Below are 22,634 nucleotides of genomic sequence, written 5' to 3'. Positions count from 1 at the left end.
GGGAAGGGGTGAACAGTAGCCGCGGCTCACTGTCACGACGTGGTGGGCTTCATTCTCTGACCCCGAAAAAAAAAACACACATCCAGTACACGTTGGCGAGAAAAGCACACGGTCTATACGATCACCACAACAGAATGGAGGGAGCAGCCGAAGTTGCTGGTTTCTGGATTGCACGGTTAAGTGTTTAAGATGACATGCATGCAACATAAAAGAAACCCCATAATAACGGTGAGGGGAATTACCAAGTGACATCACCCGTAATGGGAAAGTTGGCTAAATGCAGTGCGGGTTTTTATTTGTAGGACTCATTAAAGGCCGCGCGGTCAAACGTACTGTTGTTGCTGGCAGTGAGAAAATGAGTTGGCGGAACCAGACACGGATCCTCTCTGGGCGGCTTGAACAAAACGGGGAAAGATGGCTTCATGTATAAGCTTGGAGAAGATTCCCCAAAATGACCCCGGAGTTCCAGGTAGGTATTGAGTTTGGTGAGAGGCTGTGCTGCCACAGGAAAAACATCAGCGTGGACTGGACTTTTTTCAACGATCCTGTTCAGTTGCAGCAGCAACGCCGAAGCAGCCGGTCCTCGATCTGACCAACATGTCCCTGCACTGTAGAGAGCAGACCTTCTGTCGCGTAGAAGGTCCTGCCTCCGGCTCCACGCGGAAAAACTGATGTGATTTTGTTGCAGTCTGACAGAATCAGATTGTGCACAATAAAACAGCCTAAAAACCAATGTGTACTGTGCTATAATGCCGCACACTGATGCACCACCGGCGTAGCTGAAGAACAGGCCGTTGGTCTCCTGGGTCACTCCTGAAGAAATGACCCCCCCCCCCCAGCTCCACTCCGGCACCGTGGTTTGTTTGTCTTTCCCTCTGTTTGTGGGGAGCATTTTATGAGAACAGTGATTTGGAAGGAAGCATGAATGACTCTTTGAGAGAGCGTATAGGAGCTCGTGCACGTCTGAGTGTTGGTGTGCCCGTGTGCGTGTGTGTGTGTGTGTGTGTGTGTGTCATCTCCAGCTGAGTAGCAGGATGCAGACAACCAGGAAGAGATAAGCGCGGGTGAATGAAGGGAGCGCTGCGTGCGTGTCTCGAGTGTGTGCGTCCGTGTGTGCGCGCGTGGGGAAATCACTTCACAAAGGCCTGGAAGTGTGTGTTCTCCCGTCTTACCAGCGCGGGACTCGGAGGAGATAAGCAGACAGCCAAATATTCCCCTTGTGTTTTCCCAGCAAAAACAGGAGGCGGAATACCAACCACTCAGACCGATGCCACAGGGTCAGGACCCTTGGAACAAGCCGCACACACACACACAGAAAGACACGGCCACGTACCCCCTCACACACTCGCATGCGCGCTCTAGGGGTGCAACAGACAATCGTCTCCAGTATTGCTACTCTGCTGGTCACTTTTTTTTATTTTTATGGATGTGCAGGTTCATAAAAGACACTTGAGAATGCGTGTGCATGCAGACAGTGTGTCATGACGTCATTTTAATATGTAAATGTTAAATAGGAAATAACAAAAAACCATTAACAGTTGACTTATCACGCACATTTTTACTCTGGGTGCATTTAGATGCAAGAGGTTTGTGTGTGTGTGTGTAGAGGATGTCAGGAACATGGTTGTGTAAATGAAAGATGATGTAAGAGAATAATTTGACTTGTTTTTACAGCATTATGTATAGTTAGTCCATGTAGGAATTTTAGTATGCTGTTGTGCACATATGTGCATATGTTAATGTAAATGTAAAATATTGTATAACATAGTGTTATGCTTAAAGAGTGATTATTGTCTGTATTGAAATAATGTGTGCGTGTGTGTGTGTACGAAGAAAGGAGGGCAGTCAAACATGCTTTCCCTCAAATGCTCGAACAAAGGAAGTCTGTTACCCCAACTTAACCTTATCTCAACTGGGTTTGCAACATTTCATACCTGCCACTGAGGATGGCCTTCATATGTGTGTATGTGTGTATAAAAGCTCAGTGTTTTGACCGCTCGGAGACGCACCGCTATACGCGTTTGACCTCCTGCTTGCAGGCGACAAATGGACTTTTACAACTTTGATCATTCATCAAGACCCTGTTTTTATTATTAGACAAACATTGAAACAAATCAATCTCTTCCTCCCGAACTTTTATTGAAATATTCTACATCAATAAAAAAAAGGTCCTGGAGAGAATGGTGTAAAAGTAAAAGAAATGACACAAAGAGAACCATTCAAAGTTTTGTCCTAAAACAGTATAAACCTTAAAGATATTTATTTGAAAATGATATAGAAAAAGAGAGAAATAAGCAAATCCTCAACATTCTTAAATAGCTTGTCTGAGTAAAGATTAATTCTTCTTTTGTTTAAAAGCCAAAAATTAACTTTGAACCTCGACTAGAAGTCAACAGGACTGAGGAGTGTTACAGTGTCTATTGTTCCATGGTAATAAAGTTCAATCGATTCAGCACTGCAGATGAGAGAAAGCATAAGGAGGGGTTGGTGAATGAAGATTAAGTGAATGTTAAATTGCAAATTCACAAAATGAATATTAGAGTCTCTGATGCATTAAAAACTAAGGATGCAAATAGATGCACACAATGATATAAAAAGAAACAGATTGAATGTCTCCCCGTAACCTGCAGGGCTTCAATCCAAACACACACACACACACACACACACACACACTAGTCAAGGTCTCAGCATAATTAAAAACCACAAAGTCATGTGATTGCAGTATCCACATAACATCGCACAACAATGTAACATGCCCAAAGTGCACACACTTACACACACACACACACACTGGCCGGTGTCCAGGGTTGTCAGGTTTGTGTATTTGGTATGTGAGGAATGTGTGCTGGTCAGCGTGTGGACACTCTGTGTTCTGGGTGGAGTCCTTATCGGCCCAACGTCTCATCACAGACAACATCGGGCCCTCAGAAGAGCTAAGAAACACATATTTGTGTGCGTAAACTCGTCCGCCCACACACACACACACACACAGAGTGAGACAGGTGTAACCGAAGCCAACATCGAGATAAAAGAAGAAGGGAGAACACAGCGACATCTCTCAGGTATCTTCAGATTCGATGTGAAGTGTTAACATGCAACAACAATCCTTACTGGTCATCGTAAACAGGCCAAAAGAAGACTGACACACAAAAACACAAGCGCATGATTAAAGAAGATTTAGGACTGACAATTGAGCCCCGATACTTGCTTGTTGAGTTTTTAGCCTTCTTTACTGTTTGATAATATATCTCCTACACATTTGGGAAGTTATACGACGGCGCAGGTGTTTTGTGGCATATATTAATATATGGGGAAAGAAATGTTGATATGAAGGCAAAAATCTTAATATAAATGCAATAAACGTATAATGGGAAGAAGCACAGCGCCTTGATCATTTAGGAATCTCAGCAAACCCATTCACAAACCCTGAAGGTGCACTGTAAATACAATTTACAGAAGGAAAGACAGAGAGCTTGGTTCAAAAGTCAAACTGCAGCTCAAGTTGGACCACACAAAGATTAGGATTAGCTACCCATAAAATACCAGAGATGTTTCATGCATGCACGTTGCTTCATATCAGTGACAGAAATATGGTGATGAAATTGTAAGAATGTAAGATCACATACACACATATACGGTCTTATGAGAACAGACACAGCTCTAGGTGTGTGTGTGTGTGCGTGCGTGCGTGTGTGTGCGTGCGTGTGCGCGCGCGCGCGAGAGAGAGAGAGAGTGCATCAGCGCTGTGTTGGTACAATTGAGTCCAGCTGTTTCTCATCTTCCTTAATGGCTGATTTAACATCTGGGTCCACGTGCAAACACACACACACACACACCCGCACACAGAGGTGTACTTGGTGAGCATGCACAGCACAGAGTACAGCAACAACATTTTGGCCTCAATCAGAACAAATATTCAGCCAACGGATAATGCTCGCGGCGAACGTGCGTGCGCGCGCGCGCTTCTCGGGAGGACGCCGGCTTAGCGGGACTGTCAAGGGGCTGCACGTGGCACCACCGAGGGTTCATAACGATGAATTGTTGGCATCTACCATTTCTCATACACACGTGCACGTGCAACCTCTGCAACCCAGCGCGCTCGGGCGGTTGGATCAACGCGACCAATTGCGCGTAAAATGACTCCATTTTCAAGAATATTCAAGGTTATCATTACAAACTAAAAAAAACGTGAGTGAAGACAGGACTCACCAGCTTTGCACGGGTCTTTGTAGTCAATGGTCTCCGCTCGCTCTTCCTCATAATAATCATAGTCTGGCTCCTCGTAGTCGAGACAGTTGCAAATAGTCACTTTGCCCCAGAAAGTCAAGCCCGCGAGCACCAGCGTGATCCAGCGCATCTTAGCGGCCAGTGCCGAGGGCACTCGGTCCATCGGAGGACTGAAATAAAGGAACAAAAGGCCTCTCTGCTCGTCCCCTCTGTTTTGTTAGGAGATGGTCCACCCACTCCCCAAAGGAAGCATCGGCGGCAGGAATTTCAGCGGATCATGGTGAAGACGGCTCTCTCTTTCTCCGGATACTATAAGCCGCTGCAAGTTAATCTTCTCGGCTCTCCCCCATGGTAAAAGTACACCGAGTTGTCTGTCCGTAGGTGTCTCCCGGTGTCTGTCCGTCAGCAAAGCGTCCGCCGAGGAGCTCCACTGTCCTCCGCTGTAGCTTCGCAGGTGAGGCTCCTGAGACTAGAATTAAAACACACACACACACACACACACACACACACACACACACACACACACACATACACACACACACACAAGACAGAGACGCGGTGAATGGATGTGGACATCTGATCTCTGAGCGCAAAGACGCGCGGCCGTGTGCCTGCCTGCTCACGAGCGCCACTGAGTGTCCCACACTCTCTTGCCTATAGTGCTACTCCCCCCCCCCACCTACCCCCCCGCTCTATCTCGCTCTCTCCCTTTCTCACTTCTCTCGAGTCAGCGCACCGCCTACGAACAAACACGCGCGCGCGCACACCCGGGCCAAAAACCTGCACCGAGGTGCGTAACCCGAACTTTCTTTCTGCGTCTTTCGTCTCTACTGTGAGCGTATTTGGTGCAACCCCCCCCCCCCCCTCCGCTCCTCCTCCTCCTCCCTCGCACCGAGCACAAACACACGCATACATATGGATATCCCTCTGTGATGAACACACCTCGGGAGCTGCGTCCTCATCGCAGCGTGGTGACACCGGAGGGAGACGCGCGCCGATCTTCACAGGGTTTTTTTTGGGGGGGGGGGGGGGGGTGGACCCTTCACTCACACCGATCCGTAAAGTAAGGCCCCGCGGGGCTTCCAGGAGGAAAACCGGTAGCGGTAAAAGTGACGCTGCGGTTACAGATTGGCCTGTGGGTTTTAGTATTCATCGGCCCTCACACCCAGTTACTAGTGGGTGTTATCTGGTGATTTAGAGAAAGGTGCTAAGGAGGTGACAACCAAACCATAAAGGTAGTAGGCAACAGACGCCTTTATGGCAGTCATTACACTTCCTCTGCCACCTTCTTTTTTTTCTGTCCTTGAAAGAGAGACAAGTAAAATAGAAGATCAAAGGTTATATGAATTGCGCTCATTGGGTCGTGCGTAAAATAGACGTTGGATCTCGATCTGTGTAAAGATTCCGACAGAGATCAGTGAGTTGGTCAATAGAGGCATTCAGAGGGTGACCAAAACACACAAAGTCTTCTGCTTTGTTATCCCCAACCACAAATTACTGATTTAGTTATTGTTTGTTTATTTGTCCGTACATTTGGCAAAATGATATACATTTATCATCCGTCAGTAGATCGGTGGACAACAGAGGAACCGAGTTTACGTGGGTTAACAATCCTGCACCGCATCACTGGTACCTAAGTAGCCGGCAGTGAACGGACGCGTTTAGGGTGAAACCAAACCAAGTGACACTTAACCGCCAATAAAACTCGGCGGCGCCCTTTTCACACAAAAATCCTCCAATGTCTATAAAGTTGTCAACAAATACCCCAATGCCGCCCCCCCCGTCGAGGTAAATCCTCCTGAGACCAGTTCGCCCCGCGCCTCCGCAGCTTACCTGCTGCGTTTACCTGCCCGGGCCGCGTCGGTTTGCTGCGGCGTCACGAAGCGACCCATCACGCCTCCGATGCGGCGAGCCCAAAATCCCCGGAGTGTCAGGGGCCCCGCGGTGCCACTTGGTACCGGCGGTTCCGAACGTGCCCGTCGCCCCCCATTTTTTTTTTTTTTTTGTGAAACCGGGAGATTACCGGAGCGCTGTCTCTGCTGCTCCCGACTAATCCTGCCCTCCGGGAGGGGTAGCGGCGCGCTGACGTCACTCCTGTCAATCCAGCCGCAAGCTGTCCACTACACACGCCCCTTGAGGCATGGACGCAAATCCCCTGGAGACAAGCGCGCACACGCAGTTTAGTTAGTGGAGGTCAACGCACCCCTGGTTCTGTGCACAAGAGGAAGAAGTTGATTGACCTTTTTAAACATTCCTCATCTTCTGGGAGTTTTTATTCATGTGAAATGGACTACGCTCCAAACCGTTTCTACCATAATGTTTAGTATGCAAGATATAGCAAATATCAATATATGTTTAAATGCAGCATGTCAAAGGGATGTTTGCAGTAAGCAAACCAAGCTTTTCTGGATTCGGATGCGGATTTATGAGCAAACGCTTTAAGGTTTAACAAGCTGTGGTGGCACGTACTTTTGAAGGACCCTTTTAAGTATATTTATTACACCGTTTAACAAGTGATGTATCTGTGTGTTTGTGCTCTGGATTTCTCTCCTGAATAATTGCTAATTAACGCTGGCACTGAGCAGTGTTTGGGCCTCTCTAACCACTTACCTGTGTGTGGTTGCCCTCCAAGTCATTTATTCAGCAAAATGCTTCCTTCTTCAGAACGATCCAGCTTTAGAGATAAATGCTGCGTGCAGGTATTTGTGTCCCTATTTAAAGCATTTATTGATCAGTGCGACTCTGAAACTCTGAAAAAGTACCTCGCCAGCATTCTGACCCAGCACAATGGCCGCCACCGACCTCCCTGACACACACACACACACACACACACACACACACTAGGACAAGCCCTCGATGTGAGCAGCAGCCCCTTGAGACTCCCCCAAGTGCTTTGGTCTGCAGGTATTGGAGCACTATTATTAGCATTGTTTTGCTCAAAAAGACTCTCCAATCAATTCGATGCGGGGCAGCACAACTCCGCAAAGTTTGCATTGTGCTTGTTTAACTTTAAAAGGTGAATACTTGACTTTAAATGGATTTCCATATGGGAAAAATGACTGTAATGTGTAGGCGCATCGTTGATGGGCCACTCAGCTCAAAAACATGTTTAGCTTTTTCAGGTCCTGTGTTTCTAGCCGGTAACTTATATTTTTAGTAATCAGCCTGGTTTCCTGGAGAAAATTAATATGCATATTTTTTTTAAACCTGCACCAAATACAGTGTTCGGGGTGAAAAAAAAAAGTCAGAAAGACTTCATTTTTGTCAGGGGCCCCGAAACCAAATTCTGCAATGCCATGCTCTGGATGTTTGTCCTAATTGGCAAAGATAGGTGTGCTGTGTAAAGTATAGTACAGCTGATGAAAGGTGGCGACAGAAGAGGTAAGAAGAAATAACTAAATATAATCAGACTGGGTTAGTGTCAAGTGTTCTACAAATGAATGAAAATACTGTTAAAAAGCTCCACAATGGTCCAATTTCTTCATCTGTTGTGAATTTCCGCTGAAAAACGTCAAGATACAGAATGAAAATGTTATTATCTAATAAATAACTTACAGTAGGTGTGTTACTGTCCTGTGTAGTCGATCCTTATGTAAACACAGAGAGCGGATGGGAAGATGAGGTTTAGAGGAAATCCTCTGTTTAAACGCATTCTCTCTCTCTCTCTCTCTCTCTCTCCTGATCTTATTTCCTCTCCTCCTCCCCACCCGAGGCTCATATTCTCCACCGTCGCCTCCTCTCTTGTGTGCTCCGTGCACGTGGGCGTGCCTGCGTGGGTTTTGCACGTGCCAGCTTGTGGCTCACGTTCGTGATCGTGGTCGCGCGTTCGGAGGAGTGACACAGACCGCTTTTGACCGAAAAGGCAGAAGAGGATTGAATGCGGGATGCATTTTTGTAAAAAATAATAATACATATTAAAAAATCTGTAGCTGTAAGGAGGAAAAGATGCAAAACTGACAAAAGACTCCTGGAAGGGACACAGCTTGGCAAAGCATGAAGCCGGCTATCGTTGCACCGTCCAAACTCCAAAAACGACCCCTACACAAATTTCATTTCGCGCAGGTCTAGAGACAGGGAAAAGGCCTGGAGTCCATTTCTTGATGTTCATCAAACATGGTGCAGGTATAAGTGTTTGCACGTGTACACCTGGCAACTGTGACCACACAACCTGGAGGAGTCACTGTGCGGCTGTTAAAAGGCCACGAAACGCGCCAAATAACAACAAGAACTGCGAATGTGACCTTTTTTTTGTTCAGTCAGCCGTTTCCCCCTTGGTTTTAGTCGTTATGCTAACCATGCACCCTCAGGAAATAAAGCTGGATGGGCAGATTTTCCAAAATGTTGAACTTTTTCCTTGATTACATGTAAGTAAGTGATTTATTATATCACATGCACGCATTGAAACGATTTGATGTAGCTCCGCAGTGAAATCCTTCAGCAACAAACAAGTATCGCGTGGTGAAAATTTCGCTTGGAACGAGATGGTCAGAAGAGAGTTCGATTGTTGGGGGGGGGTTGAACCGCGATGGAGAGAGAGCAGAACAAACCTCCCTCTCCTCATCATCTCCCTGCCATGAAAGCCCAAGATGCCGGGCGTGTGTGTGTGTGTGTGTGTGTGTGTGTGTGTGTGTGTGTGTGTGTGTGTGTGTGTGTGTGTGTGTGTGTGTGTGTGTGTAAATGCAAACAGTAGTCCTCTGCTGACATGCCACTTCTTCTGGAACTTGGGATTGTGTGTGTGCGTGTGTGTCTGTGTGTGTGAGCGCCATGGCCTCTGCTCCGGGGCAGATATGCTTCATTTCAGAAGGACGGAAGAAATAAGCAGCAGCAGACCTTAGACCCTGTGTGCGTGTGTGCGTTTGCGTGTGTCTGCACACACTGTAAAGTCTCTCTGGGAGTAGCGACCGCTCCTTAAAATGAAGAGCAGTTGCAGAGTCCACAGTCACCACAACAAACAAGCAGGCCCCCCGACTGTGTGATGCACGAGCTGCAGTCCACACGCTAATAATGACCCGGGAGCCTCCTGCGAGTCGCTGCTGGGGCTCCGTGAGCAGACCTCGGGTCATCAGCAGACTGCTGTCATCTACAGGATTAAAGCAGTAATGACAAACAAAGATGGACGCCGGTGCAGGAGGGTGTGAGACAGAGGAGCTTATTTCTTTATGTCATCAAAAAGTCACGCTGTCTGAGATCATCCCGTGTTGTGCTGCTAAAATGTTTCCAGCAATGACATTGAACAATTATGGGAATTAATGACATGAAAAGGATAAAAGGACATTGAAGTTATTTTGAAATTGTTTCTTTAAAAATGTAATTAGCAAGGTTAACAACAATGTAGAGTTAAGTCACAGGAGACCAATGGCACCAGAAAAAACGCATTCCTCTCTCGCTCTCTCTCACCAGGTCTCCTCCGTGTCCCGCTCCGCCCCGAAGTCAGGGGGAGCTTGATCAATGATATTGATGAGGGGATGCTAATAGCTGATGCTAATAGGGCCGGTATGACTAATATGCCGAGGGGGCCATTGATCTGCAGAGTTAGCACCTCATGCTGAAACAGCTGATTCGACTACATAGTTGGACTAAAAGTGCCACCCTTGCTGTGTGTGTGAGTGAATGTGTGAGTGTGTGAGTGGGTGTGTGTGTCTGTGTGTGTGTGTGTGTGTGTGATTGTGTACTTGAGTAACAATGCATTAAGGATAAAGAACACAAATAGAGGCACAGATGCAGGACGACACAATAAGAATATACAGTTTATTCGCTTATATATGTTGTGCCCATTGTGCAACAGGTCTGACATTCACCCTCAACTAAACCCACACCAGTTTTATTCAGGCCTTTTTACAGTTTTTAAGTAATAATGACAACATTTAGTGGCCACGTATATTCATGTATTTGGTGGTAAAACCTGGTACAGAACGTTAAACCAGTGAGAAAGGCTTTTGTGGAATTTTTAAAATGTTCCGACAACTCACATGTTTTCCCAATGAGACTGTAAATAAACAGTATTAGTTTTGGTCAGTAGCTTATACTGTACATGGCCCATTGCATTTGTCAGGTCTTCTAACCACTCAAAGGCATTTAACATTCGACTATACAACTTTACTTCATAAAAAACCGCAGCAGTTATTTTTAGTTCTGCAGTTATTCATCTCAGCAGTTGGCAAGGACCAAACAAGAGCAAATAAATACAATATTAGTATTAGTATTAAATTAGTACACTACTGATTGACCACACAGTTCATGGTTACTATGTGTAATACCCGCCTGTGCATTTTAGTTTAATTACTCTTTACCTTTTTCAATTTTTAGTTTTCTCTGCTTGTCTGCACTCATTTATTTCGCTCATTTCATCTCTCCTCTGAAGCGCAGTAACGGCTTATCTTAACTTAACCTCAGCTCTTGTAACTTTTCTGATCTTTCCCGAATGAGGGGCCTTATGTAAGTTTCAACACTAACCACCCAAAAATCAACAACAGTTATCTTTCACGTTGTTATTGTTACCCCTTCTGCATACACGTAAGAAAGAATTTTAATTGATATCAAATTTGCCACAAGCAAGGCCCTCTGAATCCCTAGTGAAAAACCTCTGTGGGGCGGCGTTGTTCTTGTGAATGAAGCTCAAACAAAGACAAGACTGCAGTTTGACAACATGAAGGGGGGGACTTTTATTGATCCGTTCATTCATTTTTTATTTGCACTTTGTTTCTATAGATATACATTCAACATTCTTTCTGTGGTCCCGAACCAGTGGGCCCGTGACCACGTAGTTGGCTAAACCTTCCTGTGCACACAAGATTAGTGTTAATTCATCCCTGAAAAAAACAGCTTGTTCTCTGTGCAGCACAGTATTACCACGAGGGAATGGCTTCGGGGAGTCAAGAGGTGATTTATTGGTGTAATAACCACGTTTCCTTTGATTCTTTTTTTGTATTAAAAAAAAAACACATGTTTCTTGTTATACCTATAGTTCATAAATACAGTATACGTTATAACCATTCGTCTTGTGCTCAAATCAAAGCTGTGCTGCATTCGGTTAAAAAATATCTGGACATTTATAACACACTGGGAAATGGGCTCGCCTGTATAGATCGTTAACAATACAATGTTTACAGTGACTTTACTGCCGGATGTGCTCAAACTTATAGGGTTGCATTTCTATTTCATTTTTTACCGAGACGAAAACAGAATAAGTACGTGCAGGTTTACAGTTGCCCAAAAGTGTGTGTGTGTGTGTGTTTTTAATGTTGTACTTTTGACCTAAAGCCTGGAGAAACAGAGACATTTAAAATAGGAAAAAAAAAGATGAATTATTTTTATTTCGGGACAGGGCCGCGTGTTAACGATGTAAAAAGCTCTTTTACATACATAGCTACTCAGTAATTGGTTATATAGATGGGTGCCATGGTTACCAAATCACGTGTACGATAAAGAACACAACACCACAGAAATTAACACCGAACCTCATTGCCATCAAACTACCTGTAAATTCCTTCCGTGTAAATCAGTAATTGTTCCTGTGTCTGCAGGACATTTAAAACCATCTACAGGAGTATGAGGCGAACCGTTACAGTAATGAACATTAATGACCGATTCAAATAATGATCCAAGTAGAACAAAACGAAGAAAGAGACAAAATATCCCGCAGACGGTCACACAGGGTGTTGAATATATTACATCGATGTGCAGACGGTCCGTTCATCAAACGCTTCAGAAGTTCAGTGTCTCTGACATCATCTTCCACCAGTCCATCAGCTCCTCCCGCTCCTCCTCCTTCCTCTCCATCAGAGACTCCAGCTCAAAGTCCACCTGAGACGAAGAGACGGGAACACGGAGACGGATTTTAAAAGTTTTTTCCCATATTTTTTCTTCTTCTTTAACAGATATTTTGTGTTTGATTTTTCCTCAGAGCCAATGGTCTCATGAAACAGTCACAAGACAAAAAAATGAAGCACCCTTTGAATTAGATCGATATAAAGTGTCTTCTCTAACGGAGGTCCCTGATTAGAGTATTAATCAAGTTACAGTTTTACATTACAAAAAATTCAGATCATTCCTCAATGTGTTTGTAAGGGGGTGAAGGACGCTGCTATTTTTTGTCCAAGTCCTCCGTGCAATCCCGTTACAGTGTTATGCTTCCTTCATACGAATATCGTAATATTTACAAAAAATTGGACACTGAATGATCCAAAATCCTGTCTGTGAGTCTTACTCTGGTTGCAGGGCTGTAGGGAACAGCCACCTTCTTGATGACCGTCAGGTATCCCGGGGCAGAGGCCCCCACTTTGTAGTTTCCTGGTGCCAGGAGACGCCAGTAGTCTCCATCTTTGGCTACAAAACACATGTTTTCCCCATTAATACACATATGTAAAGAACAAACACAAAGGCCAAAACGGATCCTCTCAACCGCCTGTTATTGTCACTAAAATACAGTAAAACATTATTAAAATCAGCTGCTGAAAAAGACCTGCAGCAACAGCTTTGTCCACCAGGCGGCTTCGCACCATCTTACAATTCCCAAACACAACTCATGTGGACGCGTGCACTCTTTTTTTAGGGATGGTGTTCATTTGCGACACACATTTGCAGATATTACCTGTGGTGATGTCATGGTCAATGCCCTCCACCGAGATGGAGGCATTGGATATGGCGTTCCCCTGGAGGTCACGCACAAAGCCCTTCACGCCGCGGTGAACCTGCGAACACAGACAAAGAAGTCAAGGCTTGGTTCAGGCAGAGAGGAATCAAGGATCTGGGGGGGGGGTGAATACCTGCTCGATGTAGTTGACCAGTGAGTTGCGGTTCTGCTCCCAGTAGGTCTTCAGCGTGTCCTCATTGGGGAACTTGTCACAACTGAGCTCCAGGGTGATCTCAAAGCAGTTGCTGCTGAGGTAGTTGAAATCCTGCATTCCTGCAGCGGGTTGGTATAAAACAAAAAATATATATATATATATATATATGGCGAAACACAGCAACACTGATACTAGTCTCAAACTCTCAACTATCAATATCAAGCGATTGTTGACACCAAATCACACCCACACCAGAGTGGTGTCTCACCTCCTGGCACGCTGTACCAGGCTCCTCCGTTGGTGATGCCTTCTTTGAAGCTGGAGTCGTCGTCGTTCTTGCGGCAGGGGGGGCGGTTGGCGTCGGACATGACCGGGTTGTACATGGAGTAGGACCTCGCCAGGGACTTGAACATTGCGTCGTCTGGACTGGAGCTGTACTCGTGGGTGGAGCCTGAGAGAAAAGGAACGAGAGGGGGAACAAACCAGGGAGTCGTAATTTGCTGCACACCTGCATTACAGTAAAAACTCGTTAAAATGAGTGGAAACACAAATCGCATGTGGAGGTTTTGGGACGTTTGTACACCATCAAATGACCCAAAAAAAAGGAAACCGAGGGTGTGTTTATGTACCAGTGCGAGTCTCGTCATACGGGTAGTTGGCCACCACGTCTCCTCCGTGGAGGTTGGCCGAGAGGACGAAGGGGATGTCCATGATCCAGTGGATCACTGCTTTGGTCTCTGGAGCCAGCTGCGAAGGCAAAAAAGCCACAGATTATATTAAAAAAAAATGCATAATGGACCTAAAATATTGCCACCTCCAACCGACACACACGAAACCAGGATGAGGGATTAAGCCGGGCTATCCAGGTTATCCTGGATGAGAATGACTTTTGACTCGGTTGCACGAGAGCAGGTTGAGTTAAAACCCGGGCCAAGTAACCATGGCGATTTATTCTTTGAAGCTAGCCTGCTCCAGACCAGGCTAAGAGCCAGGCTCAGATTAATCCTGGAGTCTCATGTGTTAAATCAGCTGCCGCTCTGATCCCAAACAAGTGAACAGGTTCTTCAAACAAAATCACTTATGTGCAATATGTGGTATATTCTCATCTATTAGGATAATGCGTCATATACCTTAACGGTGCAAAATGATATCTGTGCAATATCTCCACATGACGTCCCTCCACCTCTTCAAATGTACCATATTCCCCTCCTTTCACAAGCCAGTCACAGCACTCAAAACTATTCATTAACATTGTCCCTCTCCTTTGATGATAACTTGTGTATTCATTAGTGTACACATCCCCACTTTTCTGTACATATATAGTTTTTGTTGTTGTTGTTCTCATAGCGTCTTTAGTTTTTATTTTATTTTCTAAACCGTTGTCTCTGAGAGAGCCCTGCACAGGAATTCCAATGTGTCTCGTCTGTTTGTTCACAAATGGCAAATAAAGATCCTTTAAGTGACTTGATTTGGCCGCCAGGGGGCAGCAGACACAGACCATTTTATTTAAGTTGACGTGGTGAAAATTCATCATTCATTTCTGGTTGTGTTTCCATTCAAATCCTTTGACACTTCTCACTTCCTCATGTTATTACCATTATGTTATAGGTATATTATGCACATTTGTGACCCGTTTATAAAGACCTTTTTGCTTCAGGAGAATCTCACCGGTTTAGGGGTGCATTAGTTCTTGAAAAGGCGTAAAAAATCTTTTGGTCTTTCCATAGGAAACGACAAGCAACAACACACAGTCCTGTCCTTTAATCCGCTACGGCGCCTGTTCGCGTACCTTGGTGTTTTCGTCCACTGCCTTCTTCATGTCCTGCAGCAGGTGGTTGTTGGCTCCGCCCTCCCGCTCGTTGATGTAGATGATGCGGTCCAGATCGGGGAAGTTGCGGTTCAGATCCACCCCCTGCGCGTTGCTGCGGCCGACGAACCAGTCCTTGATCTCCCCCGGCTGAGCGCGAGAACAAGAGACGACGTTCAGACGTAGATATGCACACGACAGCGGAAGTGGGACATGAACTCAAGAGCTGCGGTTTGCTAAGACGACGTTTGCTCGGATTCCGGTTCTACGTGCCACCTGCGAAGCCGCCTTCTCGAAGCCGTCCGGGTTCATGGAGGGCATGAAGTGGACGCGGGTGTTGTGGACGAGGTCGATGACGGTCTCGTTGCCCTGCTGGTATTGGTTGCACAGGTACTGGGCCAGGTAGATGAGCAGCTCCCGGCCCACCGCCTCGTTGCCGTGCATGTTGCCGATGTACTTGAACTCGGGCTCACCTGCGGCAAAGAGACACAGGCCGAGTTAGGACTCTGCCTTCCTTTGTAGTCCACCTCAAAACTTTCAGGGGCGTCGTTCCAGCGGGAAAATTTTTATTTTACAAAACATGGGTTGTCAATGAACTTTTTTCCATTCATCAGGGTGACGTCATCGGCAACTGTGAGAAGAACCAATTTAGTCTTTAGTATAATAATAGACGTGCTTCTCTTTTAAACCCAGACAAGGGGTCGCTGACATCAGGAAGGTCACTGTAGACACATGCACACCATTAGACTAAAAGGCTGACTGACACACTGACTCGTCAGCTAAAAGGCTAAACACAATTGAACTTTGCAGTCCGGGACTCCATTTGGACAACAAATGGCCGAGGGACGGCGGCTTATCGAGTTGCGCTGACACATTTGGTTGTGCCTGATTAGCTGGAGTGAGAAGTGCTCAGATCGAAAGGGTTCGACTTCAGGACACGATACAAAATGAGGGATTTCTGGAACATTTCAACCTTAAGCTGCGTGAAGATAGCGGTCCCCGAGTCACCCTTCATGCTGCCCACGCGAGGAAAAGCGTGCGGAACGATAACACGTTTTCAGGTGTGAAATAAGATATTTTAGGAGTGAAATATTATGTGTTTGCAGTTCTTATTGGTTTTCAGCCATTTACATAATGTGTGGGTTTATTCTCAAGTGAAGACAAAGAATAAAAACATGAAAAAGCAGCAACTATCCACATAAAAAAAAATCGGTTCAGGATGTCAGTTTGCTGGTGTAAAAATAACTTAGGTAATTTTCCTTTGCCTTCGTTCATCAAATTAGATATTGGTTTCATATTTGAGAGATATTTGTACCAGGATCGTGATTTTAATGACCATCTGTTTGATACTAATTAACTCTTCTCTGGCTCTCTTCATGCATGCAAACACAAACACGGACACAACAGAGGAGCTACACAAAGCCCTCTAACTAAACACACAGAGAGCATGACAAAGTGCGAGCTTTTTGTGTACTGTGCATAAACTCTTTTGTTCAGCTACAAACCAGACAGTGGCTTCTGTGGCTCTGTGGGGGAAAAAAGGGAATTCTTGTGAGCTCCGAGGGATTAAAAAGTATTTTCTTCAGATCAGTTACCAGTTGTGAAATGCAGCCCGAGAGCTGCAGATGGTGACGAGTGTGTGCGCGTTTGTGTGTGTGTGTGTGTGTGTGTGTTTGTGTGCATGTGTTTGAAGCCAAATCACAGCAGGGATCCATTTTTAATTGGTGGACATTTCTTTGTCACCTCTACTCTGATTTGACCAATTATTAGGGATTCATTCTCACCTATTTTAAACTTTTCCTTTTTGTTAAATTGCATTTGTTTGCCCGTATCAATGCTTTGCAAAATGCAAGTGTAAATGTGGGTTATTATTTTAACATTTGCATCTTTTTGATCCACTTTATTGAGTGTCTGATGAATCCCGGTGGCTACACACACCGGCCAGCACACATCTGGTAGTCGGGGTTATTTTTAAACACTACTAATGATCTCAAGATTAGCTCTTTCTGTTCTGACATTGGTGAATGTTTTTTTTTTACAGGCTTCACCATGCACTCACACGTCGGCACACACGCGCATACGCACACTTTGAAGTTGGACTCTGTCTGAATGAGTTACTACGAATTGAAGCTATTACACAGATGCTCGGTTGGAGTCCTTTCTCCTGCACGTGTAGGGAATCGATGAGCTTAGGGTGCAGTGCGGGCAGGACGGGGGAAACGGATAATTCAATGGATAGACACATTTTAACACACAGTGTCATAATGTTGATTATCCTCTGGGGCCAAATGCGTCACCTCCCTTTTTGTCAAATCGCATCCCTTCGTCTGTACCTCGCTGAACCTTTATTCTCTGTTTGCACATTTAAAGCATAGAAGGTGGACAAAGGCAAAAGAGGAATAGTCTGCAGCATTTAGACCTTCAAGGATGTTTACAAGACAAATACAATTAATGTGGGTTTGATGTTATTTTGAGTTGTCCAAGTATAGCTGAATATTTCACTTTAATTGCAACTAGCAATGAATTACTTTATTGTTTATGGAAAATGAAAGAAGTTGTGAAATACTCCACCATTTTCCCATAAAGAACGTCTTGTTTTATTAAGACAAAGCAGCTGCTAATTCGAATCATTCACTGGACTAATGAAGTATTTCAGTGTTTCGGCCTTTTGTCAACATGAATGTTTGCTTGAAGAAGATTGTTATATTTTGGCGAACCTGCAATATTCAGTGTGTGGATGCTCTTGTTTTCTTTCTCAACATTTTACGCGAGAAAACATATGAGAGAGATGATGTAAATGATCTTCTGACTGTTATTTGGACTACTACTAAACCTCAGAGGCCAATGTAACACACCTACGGCCTCATATTGCACTCTGTCAGGATTCTGGCAGGTGATCGATGCGGTCTCCTAGGTGATCGCATGAGAACGACAGCTGCCGCGTCGACATTAGGGAAGCACCACCTTGTGGTGCTCTCAGTCGCCGTGGCAACACTGACACGGGTGCAGGTGCTCAGGGAGCCAAATCAAACACGGAGGTCGGGGTAAACACACACAAACACACACAGTCATATACACACGAACGGTTTGTTAGCTCAAATATTACGCAGACATATAAAAGAGTACCTGATATTACATTAAAAAAAGAAATATATATACATAGTATTAGTCCCTTACCTCTAACTAGCTAGCCGCTGTTGTTTAACATATTTAACAAAATACAACACCTGCTGTGTCGTCCACTCGTACTTGTAATGTTACACTGTTTTAAAATTACATTTATTTTTATCACCAATCCCTCTGTGGATGACTTTCTTCAATTGCAATTTACACAGTGCCGCCTTTACATGGTTTGCATAATGTATAACTATGACACGATTGTGTATCCACCGTTATGAATAATGAATAAATAAATGAATATAGTGGCAACATTAAAAGATAAAACATTAAACATAAATAATACAGTGACATGTTACAGCTTACTGAAAAGGGTAAATATGAAAGAAACTTAACAGGGGATCGTCTACCCGGCGTGAAAGGAAGTGATGGCACGTAGCATAGTTGGGATGCAGCTTATGACAATTAATAGCAGGAAACCCAAAACAAGAGGATCAAAAATAAATGGTGGAAAAAGGGAAATACACACGGGAAGAAGCCAGAAGCACAACGGGAGGCTTTGGTGACGGACGAAGCAAAGCGACAGAAAGCGAAAGACAAAGAAGAAGAGAAGGAAAAGGTATTGGGAAAAGAAAAGGTAGTCGCAACGCAGTGAAAGCATCAAGGGGGAAGTCGCATGTCGGTGTGTGATGTATAATAAATGACCTCTGGCTGGTGCCACGGTCTCTCTCTCTCTCTCATCTTCTTTCCGTTTCTGCCTCTCCCATAATCCCTCTACGCGTCTCTTCCTCTCCCTCGTCACATTCGTCTTCCCGTTTTCTCCATCATCATTCCCTTCTTTTTTTCTTTCTTTCTGTTTTTCGTCAGCACGTCCTGACCTTTCAGCTGCATTTGTTTTTGTTTTTTGCTGCGAGGCGATTGCTCACAGCTAAAAAAGGGTCCAAAGCAATGTACCCGGGGTGTTACGTGATAATCTCCTCCACTGAAATGTGCACTATTAAATCCATGTCCGGGTGTCACACTTGGTCTTCTCTATAGCATATCGGAAGCTTTTCCTTTTATTATAATCCTTCAGGCAAATCCTAACCACAAGCTTTTTGAATAGTTTCATTTCGCTTGATGAGAAAACCTCTCATGCGCTTTAACGTGATCCAGCTGCAGAGATGAAAACGCCTCCTCCTGTTGAGAAAACATCTCGCTCAGTTCAGTGTTGCTGGATTTTCTCTCACTCGGTGCTTGTCCGCCATGTGCCTGATTGGGTCCTCGAGTGTAGTCAAACCACGTGTGTCCCTAGTCTCGTCTTCAGGTTTGTTTGTCCTTTATGGTTCCCCCCCACCCCCCCCCCCCCCCCATCTTTAAATATTAAAAAAATGTTGTTTAGTTTGAAACCCGGTCCGCATTTGAGTCCCAATTCTGCTGCGACACCTGGCACGCGGCCCCATGGGATAAACATGAGGCTAGTTAGCTTAGCCTAGCGCAAAGACAGGGCACAGCTAATTGTTGGAATCGGAGCCAACGTCACATGACCGTGTGAAACTGAACCGAACTGCAGCTTTGGACGGTTTTCTCAGCTGCCCACGTCCCTACTCTGCGTGCATCCGCGCAGCATAGTGACATGCAGCCAGTGTTTACTGCGGCTGCTTCCGGTGCCGCAGTGTGTGGCAGATGGCCGCTCGCTGACAGATGCACGGGCTCAGGACCGTCCTCCCGGAGCCGGACGGCCCGCCAGCCAGCCAGCCAACCAAGGGGCCGCGAGTCAGCTCAGCGCACTAAGCCGATCTGTTGCCCCGGGCAACAGCTATTTCAGGCTCCACCTTACACGCTGCGGGGTCAGATGAACTATTGGTGGGGCACCTTTTAAAGGGGAAGCTTTGCGGCGCTTTTCGGCCCTTTTGCACATCTCACAGGCGCGCACACAAGTTCGTATTTTCTAACAAATACTTGGAAACTGTCCGGTTTTTCTTCCTTCCTTCCTTCCTTCCTTCCTTCCTTCCTTCCTTCCTTCCTTCCTTCCTTCCTTCCTTCCTTCCTTCCTTCCTTCCTTCCTTCCGTCCTTCCTTCCTTCACCCTCCTCTGGCCTGTCGGCCTCTGGAGCGCTCGGTTTCACCCCTCCTCCTCCTAGCTGTGGATGTTTTGCTCAGCAGAGGTGGAAGGAGAGGGGAGGAGAAGAGGGGAGGGTGGGGGGGGGGGCGAGAAGGGGGTGTTGCCTGCTTTGGTGAAGCAGCAGCTTGGAAACTCATCTGGTAGTAATAAGGTCTCCACAAGGCTACTGTGACTCACTCGCACAAAACCCACCAAACTATTACGGGATTATTTAGTACGCACATACGGCCGTTACACTCTGTGACAGCAGCTAAAAACACACACAACCTGGGGTGCACCACACTATCACACCCAGAAAAGAAAATACACCTTTGTGCTATATTAGAAATAGTTGAAACCGATCCGCAAACCATATATACTTTAAATGACAGGCAATGCTTTAAAAAAAAAAAGTAAGGGTAACAGTTAAATCTCTTGTTTAGAGACTTGGACAGGAACCATTGACCCGAACCCAGACAGTGACCTTCTTTTAACACGGCTCACAATCTTATTGTGGTGCAATGAGCAGCTAGTTAGTTTGGTTTAAGGGGTTGATTAGATGTCAATATGCTGGATAAAATACAATAAGTCATAGATTGAGCAATGTGTTCACGGCCCGACAGCTTTTGAAAAGGTTGAGTCTGACAGGAAGACATTGTGATCTAAAAAGCTAGAACATCGGTACGGCGTGATTCATTTCTGTCCACATCAAACATACATAAAGTGAGAGGAACGTCCAGAGATGTTTGTGTTTGTCTCCATCACAGACAGATGAAGACATTTCAGGCCCTGCCTCCATTTCCAGACTTTGAATCACAGGTCCATCCGGCTCCCTGAGCTAAGCCGGTCATTTATTTTTGTCTGGATCATTTTATCAGTTTTTTTTATTTATTTTTTTTAATCAAGGCAAGTCTCCTATTTGCTTTCGTCTCCTACTCAGTGGTTTCAACCAGCATGAATCCAGTCCTGACAGTATGAAGGAGTGCGATGGAGGTGATGGAAAGTCATGACCTAACCTACCGAAGTCTACTGAGCAGCCTGGAAAATCAAGACTTCATTTAATATTCAGTCAAAGAATTCCTTCTCTTTTGAATGCTGTGTTTGGAATATTTTCTCTCATACGATACACCGCACTAGAGAGATTGGATGAGGTGATCGTTCGAGAAAGCATCCCAATAATCTCCTCATCCCCCGCTTGCTGGATTCCTTCCCAGCATCACGAATCGGAATATGCGTGAACAGATCTTCATCAACCAGCAAAATGGCGGCTTTGCACGGCTGATCCCACAATCTATCATCTATGCTTCCTCAGAAGTGATGCAGCAGCCCCCCCCCCCCCCCCCCCCCCTACCCGTGCGCATAATACCTGCGCTCCTCCTCCACGATCGTGCTCCGGTCATTTAACAGTCACACACGGGTCGTGTCTGAGAACAACCCTCACATGCAAAAACAAGTCCATCGGCAGGCTGCGATGCGCAATAGTGCGTAATGTGTTGTGTTATCGCAGCGTGAGGCGATGGGCTCCTACAATGAAGGAAAGGGGAGTGTAGGGTGTGTGTGTGGGGGGCGGGGAGGGGGGGGGAGTGGCAGATTCACCGCAGTATTAAACAGACTCTCTTTTTCTTCTTCTTCTAATAATCGTATGCGTAAAACTGACCCGGCTCGTGCGTCCCGGGGTTGTCGGACATCTCCAGCACCAGCAGCTCGCGGCCCTCGAAGCTCTCCCCGATGGTGTAGATGCGGCTGATGGTCGGACACTGCAGCCAAACCGACACCAGCGCCTTCCGCAGCTCCTCGTAGCGGTGGTACTCGAAGGAGATCTCACCGTCGGCACCGGCCGCGCCGACCAGGGCGACCGCGGCCGCCGCCCCGAGCAGAACCACCGACGTGAACAGTTTCATTTCGTTTAAGTGTCCTCTCGCGTCAGTCTTCGCAGCCTGCAGCTTGGTGAAAAGCCTTATCTCTGCGGTGCAGCCTCGCTTCGGGCTTTAAATATCTCTCACCCCGCTGCTGCTGCTGCTGCTGCTGCTGTCGTCTCTCTCCGTCTGTGATGCCGCTCCACCTGAGCGCAGACTCCCTCCGGAGTCAAGGCCGAGAGAACAACGGCGCATCCGGTCCCGATTTTCACAATACAAGCTTCATACAATACAAGAAGAAATTGTTGAGAAGTAGCGAGAGAGAGTGTGTGGAATGGGAAATATATCCGTGGACAAAGGACAGTGTTTTTAAATGATTTTTAAAAAAAGGAAACAAACAGAAATGTGTGGGAAAAACAACGGTTCAAATTAGGCTTCATATTAAGGGATGGTAATTGTTTGCTTCTGTTACAATAAACACGTCCACATCACAAGAAAACCATCAAGGCTTATTTTCCATCTTCCTTTTGCGCTCATTGACCTTTTATTCTACCTCACTAAACAGCCATTGGCTCACACATGTATAGTACTTAGTCCTTCGTGGGTCTACACGCCTCATGCACTTCCTGCCTGGTAGCTGCGCTGCTGCCGGGCGGCTTGACGCAGCAGCAGCAGCAGGGGCGCGTCCACAGTGCAGCAGAGAGAGGAAGAGAGGAAAGGAAGCAGCAGCATCGCCTCACTTCCATCCTCGACCTCCAC

The 22,634-nt window shown here is 45.8% G+C and overlaps 2 protein-coding genes across 3 annotated transcripts in view; both read right to left on the bottom strand.

Moving 5' to 3' along the window:
- The window catches only part of tll1 (tolloid-like 1), a 30,458-nt gene extending 24,222 nt beyond the window's left edge, over positions 1-6,236 (bottom strand). Inside the window, exons 1-2 of the mRNA XM_037472986.2 lie at positions 6,061-6,236; positions 4,210-4,696 (exon numbers count right to left, since the gene is read on the bottom strand). Of these exons, the coding sequence (XP_037328883.1) occupies positions 4,210-4,390 (181 nt within the window). The 5' untranslated portion in view covers positions 4,391-4,696; positions 6,061-6,236. The remainder of the gene's footprint in view (positions 1-4,209; positions 4,697-6,060) is intronic.
- A 4,918-nt stretch (positions 6,237-11,154) lies between these two features.
- On the bottom strand, positions 11,155-22,089 carry cpe (carboxypeptidase E). 2 transcript variants are annotated; one of them, XM_037471359.2, is made up of 9 exons: positions 21,677-22,089; positions 15,094-15,293; positions 14,803-14,970; positions 13,643-13,760; positions 13,282-13,464; positions 12,993-13,132; positions 12,818-12,917; positions 12,434-12,552; positions 11,155-12,030 (listed from the first exon to the last, which is right to left on the bottom strand). In XM_037471359.2, the coding sequence occupies exons 1-9, from the start codon at positions 21,918-21,920 to the stop codon at positions 11,932-11,934; spliced, it is 1,371 nt and encodes a 456-aa protein (XP_037327256.2). In that variant the 5' UTR covers positions 21,921-22,089; the 3' UTR covers positions 11,155-11,931. The 2 variants fall into 2 exon arrangements, with proteins under 2 accessions (XP_037327256.2, XP_037327257.2); XM_037471360.2 differs by having other exon boundaries at positions 15,097-15,293; positions 21,677-22,088.
- Positions 22,090-22,634: the final 545 nt, after the last annotated feature.

This window comes from Pungitius pungitius, chromosome 9 (assembly GCF_949316345.1).
Source record: "Pungitius pungitius chromosome 9, fPunPun2.1, whole genome shotgun sequence".
Lineage (NCBI taxonomy): Eukaryota > Metazoa > Chordata > Actinopteri > Perciformes > Gasterosteidae > Pungitius > Pungitius pungitius.
Note: the sequence above shows the minus strand (reverse complement) of the source record. Positions and strands in the feature narration are given on the sequence as shown.

Bases quoted from the DNA above. Each gene is read 5' to 3' on its own strand.
- cpe (XM_037471359.2), bottom strand. From the start codon at position 21,920: ATGAAACTGTTCACGTCGGTGGTTCTGCTCGGGGCGGCGGCCGCGGTC. The intron at 15,294-21,676 runs GTCAGTTTTACG...TCTTTGCCGCAG, and splicing joins CCCCGGGACGCACGAGCCGG to GTGAGCCCGAGTTCAAGTAC. The intron at 13,465-13,642 runs GTACATAAACAC...CTTTTCTCTCAG, and splicing joins GTATGACGAGACTCGCACTG to GCTCCACCCACGAGTACAGC.